The following is a 12,743-nucleotide window of genomic DNA, read 5'->3' as shown; positions in this document are numbered from 1 at the left end:
AGGGAGGGAGCCCCTCCCCTCCCCTCCCCTCCCCCCGCGTCCCCGCCCGCTCCTGCCCGAGTGAACGCGGCGCGCAGCTCTCCGGGAGGAGCCGAGCGGGCGCTCCCCGGGCGCCCGGCCCGCCCTCCCCTCATTGGCTCCCGGCGCCGAGGTCCGCGGCCTCCCGCCTCCGGAGTGGGCCGGCCTCCTCGCCTGGCGCTTGACAGGCGCCCGCAGCCGGGCCCAGGCGGCGAGCAGAGCGGCGGCGAGCAGCGAGCGGGGCCGGGCGCCGGGCGCCATCCCAGCCAGCAGCCAGCGCGCGCGGGCGGGCGGGCGGGCAGGCGGACAGGGCGCGGGCCGAGCGCGCCTCCATGTAGCAGCGCCTGGGCGGCCGCGGGGCGCTCACGTCGGGGCGGCCGCGCTGCCCCTGCCCCTGCCCGGCCCTGCCCCACTCGCCGCCGCTGCCCTCGGCGTCCCGCCCTCGGCCAGCCCGGCGGCCCGGGGCGCGGCGGCGGCGGCGGTGGCGGCGGCCGCCGTGGGGCCGGGCCCTCGCGGCGCGCGGCGAAGATGAGCGAGCGGCGGCGCTCGGCCGTGGCGCTGAGCTCGCGGGCGCACGCCTTCTCCGTGGAGGCGCTCATCGGCTCGCACCAGAAGCGCAAGCGGCGCCACTGGGACGACTCGGGCCTGGATCTGTCCATGGACGGCCTCAGCCCCGGCGCGGCGCTGCCGGGCCCCGACGACCCGGCCCACGGCCTCGACCTCCACGCCGGTGAGTGGCCGCGGCGGATGGCGGGAGGGGGGCGGACAGGGGCGGCGCTGCTTCCAGGAGGGGCCGGGCCGGCGAGCCCTCAGGCGCCCGTCCTGGAGACCAGCGCGGCGGGGCGGCGGAGGGAGGGTCGCGGCTGAAGGCGGCGGCGGACGCGGTTCCGCGTGCCCGGGCGCAGTCCGCGCCTCCCTGCCCCTCTCACCCGTTCAGCGCGCCTCGTGCTTCTCCCGCTGACAACCGGCGGGACGGGAATCGATCGGGCCCGGGCGGGGCTATGAATAGCCGCCCCCGCACCGGGAATCGGAGGGGCCCCGCCAGGCCCGGGCAAGGGCGCGGGGCGGGGAGGCGGGGCGGGGCCCGGCCCTTGCCCCGCAGGAGGGCAGGAGGGCATGCGTGGGGAGAAGCGCCGGCGAGCGCAACACCTCCGGGGCGCTGCTCGGGGCCCGGCTCGGCCAAGTTCGGCGCAAGCCCAGCAGGGGCCACGGGGCCCCTCGCTCGAGACGGGGCCTGCTGGAGGGGGCAAGGAAGGCCGGGCACGATGCGGGGCGAACGAGCTCCGCTGCAAGACCAGACCGGGAGTGGTGTGGAGGGAGGACCTCGGAGCCACGCGGGGGGGGGGGGGGCGTGGACCGTGGAGGAGACCAAGCGAACCAGGAGCCCGGCGGGAGTAGATTGCGAGCTCTGGCAAGCAGCAGCTGCCCCCCCCCCACAAAGGCTGCCCCCTCGGGCGACCGGCGTCCTGGGCCCGGCAGGCGGCCTCTCCCGTCTGTCCCGGCTGCCCTGGGCCCGGAGGCTTGCCTGGAACGAGAACGATGCAGCCCAAACCGAAGCGGCGTGATTTAGAATTACCCCCCCCCCCATCCACCCTGCAGTTCATTGGGCCTGGTATGCGTGGAGAGAGGATTGGGGCCTCCCTAAAGAGGAAAAGACCTTCTCGGGGATGGGATGTAATTGCTGATATTTTTTTCTCCCCGTTTTCAAGCCGTTCTATCTATAGAATAATAGAATAATCTATAGAATAATATCTAAAACATATTCTGGCTTCAAATACATTGTCAGAAAAGGCCTCCTGGTTTTTTGTTTTGTTTAACCTTCCTTTTATTTTCGTTTTTGTAAAATCCTTTCAGTGATAATTAAAATAACTGGTTTTAATAAATAAATAAATAAATAAATGATTAACTATAATAACACATTTAAGGGGGTGGTGGTGGTTAGGATGGAATGAATATTTGTAATTCCACCAAACACTTCTTTTTCGCGCGCGCGCGCGCGCGTGTGTGTGTGTGTGTGTTAAAAACGAACTCTTTCCTCGCAGGCAGTAACCTATTTAAATTTACTGTATTTAGAGACAGAAAACTGCAACAAAATTATCGACAAAATTATCGACACTTATTTAATGACATTGTGTGCACTGATTCAACCACACGTGGAGGATCGAAGAAGCGCCTAAAGCTCAGGCTCCCTTTCTCGAGCGGGGAGCGCGTTTCCTCGGGAGCAAAGCGGGGCTGGGCTGCCAGGCATCGGGCTGGCCCTGGGAATCCCTGGTCCTCTTTCTCCGCCTGTTTCGTCTGTCCTCTACCAGGGAAAGGATTATTTGATTTTTCAAGGACTGTTGCTAGCCCGGGCTCTGCCGCTGCCGAAGGCTTCCCCGCGGCCTCGCCTGCCTTGGCGCTTGTCTCGAAGGGAAACCCCTTCCACCCGACCTCCCCCCCCCCCCCCGAAATTCCGAAGGCCCCAATCTACCGGGAAGGTTTCCAGCCCGTATTCTAGCTCGATTTCCATTCTCGCCAAGGGGAGTTTCCGCAACAGAACTGTTCAGGCGGCGAGGGGGGGGGGGGATCTTGTCCCCAAATAATGTCGGGTGAAAACTGATTTGCACTCCCTTTACGCTTTTATTCGCAAGAGAGTTAGTTCCGACGTCTTAATGGCAAATGTCTGCGTTCTGCCTCAGAATATAATAATAGAGGCAATAATACTTTTTTTTTTTTTAATAGCAACCCTTCTACCGACTCCCCACCCACCCCATCCCAAATCCTGTCCCTGGAGCTGGAATAATTTCTCGGTTACTGCACGTCCATTTCGCACTGCGATAAATTGCAGATTTATCAAAATAGATTTTGAATGGTTCCAGCGACTGTTGGAAAAGACTTCCGCGTACATCCATTTTGGATGTCGTGTCTATGCGAAGTTTCTGGGGAAAGTCTCCTGGCAATAATCTGGGTTTTTAAAATAATGTTATTTCGCCCCCAAATGAAAGAAAACCGAGGAAGCTCTCTGGGAGAACCCCGCTCCCGCCGCCGCCACCGCGTAGAAAAACACGCCACGTTTCTTGTGACGAGTCGAGGGTGGCCTCTACACGTTCGTAAAGCTAGACTCCGGGGCCGTCTTGCTTTCGCCCGGCGAAACGAACAGCGCTCGCTGAGCTGTGCCGACCGCGGGCTTTGCTTTGTCCGCGGCTTCCCTTGGAACGGAGACCGAAAGGAGGGAGGAAACATGCGGAAAGCGCCTTTGCGCAACGTGGCCCGGGCGGAAAGGTGCCACAAGGGCGGGACGTCCACGACGGTTTCATAACGGCGTTGACAGCTGCTGGGACCCAGGCACCGTTCCCCAGACGTGCCGGTTTCAAACCGTTTCCAAAGCGCCATAGCCTGCTTGGTGCAGATCAAGGCGAGAAATCGCAGCTCTTTTAATCAGAAGCCCCCAAGATTATTGCGATCATTGGCATGTAATTCTTAAGCCCAAAGGGAAAAGCACGGGCTGCTTAAGGCTGGGGGGCGCGGGCGACGCCCTGCCACCAGCCAAGCAGGCAGCTTCCGGCCGCGCTGGTCGGTTCATCGCGAAGACGGACTTTCCCAAGAACGAGCCCCCCCCCCCCAGTCCCCCGCCCGGGCGAACGCTCTGCTCGGCGCGGCGGCTGCTCTCTGGGTTAAGGGGGCCGACGGGCGGCGTTTCGGCCCTCGCCTCCGCCTGGATTCGGCTCTTCTCCGCATCAGGCCGTAGAGTTAATTTCCCTGGAACTGGAATCCCAAATCCTTCACTGGCTTGATGATCGGTTCAGTCCCCAAGGCCGTCGGTGGTGTAGCCGAACGCCAGCTGAAGCGGCACCCCAAATCCTCCCTCGGGCCGTCCTCCCCCCAGCGGCGGACATAAAAGCGCCCCCTTATTTCGGGGGGGCGGGGGCGCCCCGATCCGTAGCCCGCCCGGCGGCTTCTGTCGGTGGAACCTCGCGAGGCCTTGGCGCCGCCGGGCTTGGCGCTGTTGGGGCGGCTGCCTGCGTCCGCAGCGGGGAGGCCTCGCCTGCCCGGAAGAGCGGCGCTCGGCTGGCCGGGCCAGGTTCACCCGGGTGAAACGGACCGGCTGGGTTGGGCGGCAAGCCGGGCCAAGCGCGCCGAGCCGGCGTTGCCCTGAGCAGGACCGGCCTCCCCTCGGGTTCGCCCCCGCCGCCGCCCCGCGGGCCTCGGGGCCTCCAGCGCCCAGGACGGCGCCCTTCGGTGGCCCAAGCGGCTTGCAAAAGCGCCCGGCTTGGCACGTGCCGGCGACCTGCGGCCACCGACGTCGGAGGGAGACGGGCGGCGGGGCGGGCGGACCGACGGGGAAACGTCTTCGAAAATTCGCCTCCCCTAATTTTCTGTTTTATGACACCATGTTTTCTTTTTAAAAAAATTTCTAATGACATGTTAATGAGGGATTTTTAATGGAGACATTTATGAAGAGGGTTCTGGTGTGAAATTAATTCTTGCTTTCAACAGGAATCTCTTTGCAGGGCAGATTGTATACAGGTTACAGTACTATCGGACTAGCAGGGACAGCCTGAAGAAGTTGTGTATGTGACAATGCAAATCAAACAAGCAAAACATCTGAGAGTAAAGCAATATATTATTTCACATGTGCATCAGTTATTATTATTTTTAAGAGGGGAGGAATACAGAATTGGAGGAGGAGGAGGGCTTTCTCTCTGTCTCCCCTTCTCTCTCTCTCTCTCTCTCTCTCTCACACACACACACACACACACACACACACACTCAAATGGATGTTTGCCTTTGTGCGTATCACCACCCTCATTCTCAACTACTTTGGGCATGAAAACACAGAGCAGCGCCAAAGGTGGATTCCAGGTGCAGAGATCTTCAGACTCAGTCGTGTGGGTGTCCTCTGCTACTGTGTACGAAGTTCCGTGGGCTCACCCAACACTAGCAACGGAAATCAATAAGAGCAATGCATCTCCGCCCCTTCTAAAATAGGCCCAGGGGAGATCTCATGAAAACAAAGCAACCCTCCCCTCCCCAATCAGATGGGGATGATGGAGCAAGCAGTCACTCTGGCAAATCTAATGGTAACCAGCAGGGAACGGGGCTCCACTTCTGCTGAGGCACATGCGCTTGAAATGCAACTGGGTTTGGATTTTGTTAGGAGGAGGGTCGCGCTTACATTTGGCTCCTACCCCTTGCTGGAGGTTTGTGCCTTCCTCTGGGTATTCCTCTCCTAAGGGGGTGCCTTCCCCACAGTCTAGGAACTGTGCTGTTAAGCTTTGGCAATGCAGCCCAATCCAGCGAAGGTGAACTATTTGGATGTTGCTAGGGCCTAATCTACAACAAGCAGGATATTGCACTACCAAAGCAGTATGAAAGCGATATATAAAAGGCAGGAGCCACACCAAGCAGGATATAGCAGTATGAAAGCGGTATATGGCATGTGTCAATGGGCCCCAACACTTATCAGTGCACTTCAATACTGCTATAAAGTAGTAGTGTGGCTCCTGCCTTTTATATACCACTTTCATACCACTTTCATACTGCTTGGTGTAGATTAGGCCTTATTTGTGAGATCCTAGGCACAATTACATAGAAGAAAGTTATGTTTAAATCAAGGAGATTTTCTTTAAATATATGTGAGTTATTAAGATGCTACTCTAGAAACACTTTACTGGAATGGGAATCCGTAGGGTTTTATATGACAGCCCTAATATGGTCTTTACTTTCGTTAAGGTCAATGAAGTTAAGGCTAGGTCCAGTGACTTGGCTGGAGGTATGTTTCACTAGATTTTATGGTCCTTACTTCTTAGTAAATGCATTTACCGATCAACTTAATTCCAAGTATTTTTCTTTAACTGAGTTGGTTGTAGTTGCTGTCTATGCCAAATTAGCTATTTGATAACCTGCTCTGGAGCTGTGCTAAAGCAAAGTACTAAAATTTAAGCTTAATTATAGACCCTCCAACATGATCCACATTATTTGGGAATTAGACTGTGGGTTTTAGGTTCTGAGTTCCCACTTCCATTGAAGTAAATTGGATCTGTAGCCTGATGCTGGCCAGATTTATGGAAATCCAATATTTTCAGTGTGTCCTCCTTCCTCATACAGTTTATCTGAGCTGCAGATCAGGCTACAAGTTTGTTATGTGCAGCTGTCCATAATAAAACGGGGACTGTGTAAACGGGGATGGTCATCACAGTGCGTGTTAAAATAACCCCTTAGAGGTCATGGCAAGGCAAACTGGAGGACTTTCCCTTTTATCTCTTTTATGATGATAATAACACGGAGAAGGGGATCGAATAGAATGACTATTCCATTTGTTTTTATTATTGTTTTTAGCACTATGGTGGTTGTACTTCATTAGATTTAATATGGCAAAATAGAAGGGTCAGACTTTTCACTACCAAAAATCAGGAGTTTTATTCATTTTTTGGGGGGGGCTTGTATTAGTTAATTTTGTAATTGTTTGGTCAAGTCCATTTTGCTATCTTCTTTAGTGCTATTCAACATATCTCTGTCTATAGCATAATGGTCCTCCTGAAAGTGCTAGAGGTAATTTCATTTTATCATTTAACAAAACGACGAACAGGAAAACAAAGAAGGTTTAATCCAAATGCATGGGCTTAAAATCTAGCAAGAACATTTAGATATTTTTGGCTAAGTTTCTGAGCGGTTATAACAAATTTAGTACTCTGATCAGTTTCTTCAAGTTTGATAAAAGGAAAACTTTTTTTTACAGGATCATAAAAATGATTTGTCAATTAGGTTCAGTGTAGATCATACATCAGCATACATAATGATAAATGGTTTCCGTTTCTGTAGCCCCCATAGATGTTGTTCAACTGGAATTTTCCGATAATGCCCCTCAAATATTGTGAAGGCATTATTTGAAGCCTTAATTCAAAGAAACTTTATATGTGTGTTTGTGTGTGTGTGGGAATGGTAAATTGCTAAAGTAACTTTCTAGACTAATTTGGATAAGACATGACTATAGTGAAAATCTTGATGTTTCAAGCATCTACAAAGCCATCCTGGATAAACGACATTTAAATGTATTTCTTAACCATACATTAACCAAAGTTTTGTCTGAACTAGACTCCAGTATCTTAAATTCTGGTGATTAATGCCCAGTGCCCCCCATTTCAATTACTGCTGCTGGTGTAAGTGCTTTGTTCCATTATTATTATTATTATTATTATTATTATTATTATTATTATTATTATTATTTATATAGCACCATCAATGTACATGGTGCTGTACAGAGTAAAACAATAAAATAGCAAAACCCTGCCGCATAGGCTTACAGAACTTATCCGTATCTTTTTTGAGAAGTGAACAGTAACATATAAAGGAGCACCCAATGAAACAAAATTGCACTGGCATAACCCTAACCTCTGCTCTTATAGGTGTTACTGGAGTTCTAGGCAGAACACTTAGTAGGGTTCTTAGGAGAGACTTCCAGGGTTTTTTGGCCTCAGTCAAACTCCCAATTCTGGCACTATATGGCAATTGGGGAACAACTTTCTAAGGGATGGGAGAACTGAGCCAGCCCCCTTTTCCTCTACCAACCCCAAGTATGTCTTGTGAGGATTGAGTAACTTTTAGCTCAGCTGGCACAGTTGTTCCACACTCCTGTTTTTGCAAATGTCACCCCCGAATAAATAAACTATGAACTTATTCCCTGATCTGACTATCCAGTACCCACGTGTGGCACCTGGGTCAATCCCGAACAACACTTTTGCTTTTGTGTGATTAAGTACTAATTAGTGTCAGCCACCTTGAAAGGACTGCAGTCTTGAAAGGTGGCTCAGAGATGCATTAAACTACACCCTCGCTGATGGATTGTCCCCAAACTTCGCCAAAGCCTCCTCAGTCTTAGGAGAGAGTTGTAAAATATAACGCTTGTCACCCCAGACGATAGTCTTAGAAACCCTCGTAATACTACTACAAGTTGTGCCCAAACGTATCTCTCTGGCTCTTCAGGCTGACACCTCAGCTTCAGCAGCTGTGGGAGGGATATTTATAAAGCGGGCTGCTGCCATTCTGCTTGGCCTCTGGCTCTTCCTCCTGATCCAAGGCTGGACGCTGTTTGGGGCATGGCAGGTGGCGAGGGTGACTGCCCGGCAGTGCTCAGAAGAATCTGTGGGTCTGTTTGTTTATTGCTCCCATGGGGAAGGGAAGCAAGGAGGGATTCCAAGCACATTCGATCTGGGGAGGCGGGCTGGCCTCCGCGCCAGCTTTTCCATGCATACCGATGCCCATCTCAGGAGGCTGCAGGGGAAGCAGAGCTGAAAACACGAATTCAATTAATCAGCAGATTAATTTATGAATTCATAACTTTCAGATTAAAGATGACAGTCTACTGCCAGAATTGGTTAGTACTGACAGCATTATAAGCCATCTATCTGACTCTCTCCATCACAGTGTGTTTGGCTGATCCTGCCCCCCTCCAAAATATGATTTTTTAAAAACATTAAATTCATCAAAATAGACTTTTATAATCATTTATTAACTTGTATAGGTACTTAATATATTAATTATATATCCTCAAATATCATGTGTGTTGATGTGCTTAAACAATTGTCTGGCAGATATAAGAGGTTTATGTGTGGTTTGTACAACCTGGACTCAGCTCAGCATGTATTTGCATTTAAAGTATCAAATTAAGAATCTGAGCATAGAGGCAAGAGTTTTAAATATCACTGTAATGATCTCTCTGTGTATGGATTGATGCAGTGGAATTATGAGTATAAGAGAACCTCAGTCTAAATGGCCTCTTTGCCCCCCCCCCCCCCGCAGATAACTAGAAGTTCAGGTAGGTAGGTATAATGCTTTGATCAAATTAAAATTATACAAGATGAAAGGTGGTTACTAAGGGACACACAGGTAGTTGGGATGTTGAGATAGTTCACTTGCTAATAAAAGAGAAGGTATACTTAGTTTATAATGCACAGAGAAACAGGAAAAACGGCTCCTCAACTACTTATTTAGCGAGAACAGAATTAACATTTCATAAAAGAGTGGAGATTGCAGTCAACAGAGTTGATGAAAATTGCTCCATCTCACTTCTGTCCTAGGCATCTATCTCATCTGGCTGTTTATATATACATATACCCAAAACAAAGAGAGTGATGCAGTAATGATGCCTTCTGAGTCTATCAAATTATTTGGTACCCCTAAATAAGCCAATGCCTTTGCTTTCCCCATTTCCATATGTAGGGGAAGCAACTGTCTGGTTCAATCATACACCAAAGTACTTTAATTTATTTTTTTAAGCCAACATTTAAGAATATTATTTCCCTGTAATTTTATGATCAAAGTGATATTTTTACATTAAATAAATGTAAAGCCCAATCTTATTTGTAGTTAGGCATGTTTAGGCCTATTGATTTCAGTAGGCTCAGGTCTTTCTTTCTTTCTTTCCTTCCTTCTTTCTTTCTTTCTTTCTTTCTTTCTTTCTTTCTTCATAGTAACTGACAAGGGAGTACTGTTCTGGACAGGCATTGAAGTGCACTGGCAACTGTTGGGGCCCATGACAGTTCCACACTAAACAGGATATAACACTATGAAAGTGGTATATGGCACGTGTCGATTGGCCCCAACAGTTGTCAGTGCACTTCAATACTGCTATAAAGCAGTAGTGTAGATTCTGCCTCTGTATACCACTTTCATACCACTTCCATAGTACAATATCCTACTTGGTGTAGATCTGGCCCTGAAGTGCAGTTGTTTATTTCCAAGCTATAAGTTCTATATCTGTATAAACACATAGACACACGTTGTGTTTTGCGGATTAAAGCTGTGGTGTGCATATCTAAAAAAAAAAAAGGGGGGGAGAGAAAAAGTAAAGGAGTGTGACAAATATAAAATAGCTTTTATTCCTTGATTTTGGAGTAAGCACACAACACAATTAATAACTGCAATGGCTTTAACCACACCAGTCTCCATTTTGCTCAGACAAATCATTTACTTTATTTTTTATTCCAGCTTTTAAATCCGTCACATCTAAGTGCTTAAGAATGACTCCATGAGACTTAGGAAGTTGTCTTATACTGAGTCAGACAATTGGTCCATCTAACTCAATAAAACACTGAGTGGCAACAGCTTTTCAGGTTTTTAGGCAGGGACTGAAAGCATGCATCTTATCACTAAACTGCAGCTTTGGGCTGAACATGGCCATCTCATGCCAAATCAGTTTCAGGAGAAAGTATTTTAGGAACAGCTGGCAAACAATCCTTTGTATGTGCACAGCTGGCATCTAGAAATCTGAAATATTTACTTAATATATGATTGGGGACCCACAACCCCAAAATATTTGTATAGCACTTGATGAGAGATAGTCTTTAATAAAACTGGAATGGTTTATTCACCCCAGTGATTGTGAATATTGGAGGAAAAGAAATAATGCAGTTTGAAAGTATTGCATTGTTATTTCACACATAGAAGTATTGCAGTTCTATGATCTTGTGCTTCATGTCCTACCAAGAGGAGTCAATTTACATAATGCTGAAAATATTCCCTCCTCCTCTAATAAACTGATACAACCCAAAATTAAACTGGGGTCACTGGATGCAAGACAGCCCAGCCTCATTCAAGGGAATGACCTGAGCTTGATTTTAAAGCAGTGGATCTAGGCTGGAAAGCCAAGCGTCATGCCAAATTTTAGTAATGCATTTTTAATGGCTTTTCAGAATGTTTGCACCAACCCCCACTGCCAAACCAGGTGATCATATTTCAAGGGCAGGGGAAGCAATAAAAATAAAACATGATAAAGCAAAGAAGAAAATAAACACTGGAAAATAAATGATACGTGGTCAGTTTGAGCATTATAAAACCCAATGTTGTATTTGTATTGTAATTTTGTATTTATATTGTAATTTTTGTGAACTGGCCAGAGAGTTTTGGCTATTGGGCAGTGTCAAAATGAAATAAATGAAATGAAACATTCAAGAATAATAAGAACTTATTATTCTTGCAAAATGGTGTAAAAGGCACCCAGGGATTATTGAAATCATTTGAACATTGCCTTGTCTCACACATCCACTCCAGTGGCTGTTGGGTTTGGGCGCAACCCACTGGAGAGCTCTATTGCAGAGGCATTTACGGAAAGGAATAATAGCTGTGCAAAAGCACAGTAGTGTTCTTGTGTGATTCATGCTCATTTTAATAGGACCTGCTCAGGGGAACTTCCCAGTAGACTGTGCAGTTTGTCATTTCAGCTACCTGCCATATTTCCATGACCCATTGCTCAAAGAAAGAACTGGTGGAATTTTGCCATTTACTTGCTGCTATTATTTTCACAAGTGTGAGTATTTTCTATAACGGGCCAATATGTTTCCTTTTAAATCACTTAGGCCCTTTTAGTATCCTAATATATATTTAAAGGTATTTACATATTGTGCCATTAATTTGATCTCTTGCTGATCATTAACCATCTAAGTTTGAGGACCTGCCTTGACTGCCTTTTGGAAACTACAGTGGGCCTGTTCAGAAGACACTTTAAATCCTGCTGGTTCAGGCTTTTAGTTAAGCAGCAGGGTTTAAGGTACCTTGTGTGAGGCATTTTGCCAAATCCTGCTCACTCACTAACCACACTCAGACTGTCTGCAACAGGGTTAGTGGCACTAACGGTGGCTTAAACTGTTGTGTGTGACAGCATGGCTTGTGGTTAGTGCTAACCCCAGAGAACCACAGTTTCAATCAACTGTGCTGTCTGAACAGGCCCAGTATCACCAGCCGCCTAAGGCCTTAGCTGGACCTAAGGTTTATCCCAGGATCGTCCTGGGGTCGTCCCTGCCTGCTCCCAGGATCCCCTGTGTGTCATTTTCATGAACAGGGATGACCCCGGGACGATCCCGGGATAAACCTTAGGTCTAGCTAAGGCCTTAGTCTACACTGCATTGTGTTGTGGTAAACCTGGGCCTAGTCCTGAGGAGTTTTCTGAGTAGTGCAGTCAGTAGTATGCTAATTCTAGCCGATGGCACATAATAAAGGGTTATTGACATAATGTATAGGTAGCACTTTGAATATTGAGGAATACACTAAGGACACAATCCAGCAAAGTAATTTTATTGGAACAAATGACAATGGAAAGTATTTAAATTTGGTTGAAGCATACCCTAAGTATTAGTATTAATTTATTAATTTATATATCACATGTGTTTTGTCCTTCCTCCAAGAAAGTCAAGGAAATGTACAAAGGGTGGTTTTTAGGTCCCATTTATCTGTACTGAGGTGGGTAAGGCAGAGATTGGGACTGTTACAAAAGTGACATTGCAGAGCAACACATCTGGAACTGCGCAGTTGTGAATCAGCACAACAGCCTTGGCAAGCACTCCAGATCTGGCAAGTTCATCCAGCTTTGACTTCTGAGCCTTGAGGAAAAGAGAAGAACCTGGTGGGTGGGGCTTTCCTCTGTAGGAACCCCACTGTATCCCACTGAACTGGAGATTTCCCGCTGCCAGGCCTTTAAAATTCCTCCTAAAGTATGCAAAATAAGCAGGGTTGGGTCTACACACACAGCAGAATGAGGTATGAGTAGGGTGAGAATGAGGCTGTAGAATGGATTGTATCACTTCAGGCTACAGGGGGGGGGGGCTGCCACTTTTAAACATCACTACTACTACATTTAATATTGCCTGTTCTCCTTTTGCAAGGAACTGGGAAGCTTACATGGTGCTCCTCCTTTCCTTTTTATCCCCACAGTAGATTAGGCTGAAAGTCAGTGACTGCCCCAAAGTCACCCA

General features: G+C 48.6%; 1 protein-coding gene across 2 annotated transcripts in view; it reads left to right on the top strand.

Moving 5' to 3' along the window:
* Positions 1 to 532: 532 nt before the first annotated feature.
* The window catches only part of TBX15 (T-box transcription factor 15), a 103,761-nt gene continuing 91,550 nt past the window's right edge, over positions 533 to 12,743 (top strand). For both annotated transcript variants that reach the window (XM_063128929.1, XM_063128930.1), the window contains exon 1: positions 533 to 748. In XM_063128929.1, coding sequence (XP_062984999.1) covers positions 547 to 748 — 202 coding nt within the window. In that variant the 5' untranslated portion in view covers positions 533 to 546. The remainder of the gene's footprint in view (positions 749 to 12,743) is intronic.

This window comes from Elgaria multicarinata, chromosome 6, assembly GCF_023053635.1.
Source record: "Elgaria multicarinata webbii isolate HBS135686 ecotype San Diego chromosome 6, rElgMul1.1.pri, whole genome shotgun sequence".
NCBI classification, from domain to species: domain Eukaryota; kingdom Metazoa; phylum Chordata; class Lepidosauria; order Squamata; family Anguidae; genus Elgaria; species Elgaria multicarinata.
The sequence above is the reverse complement of the archived record's forward strand: the minus strand, read 5'-3'. Positions and strand labels throughout refer to the sequence as shown.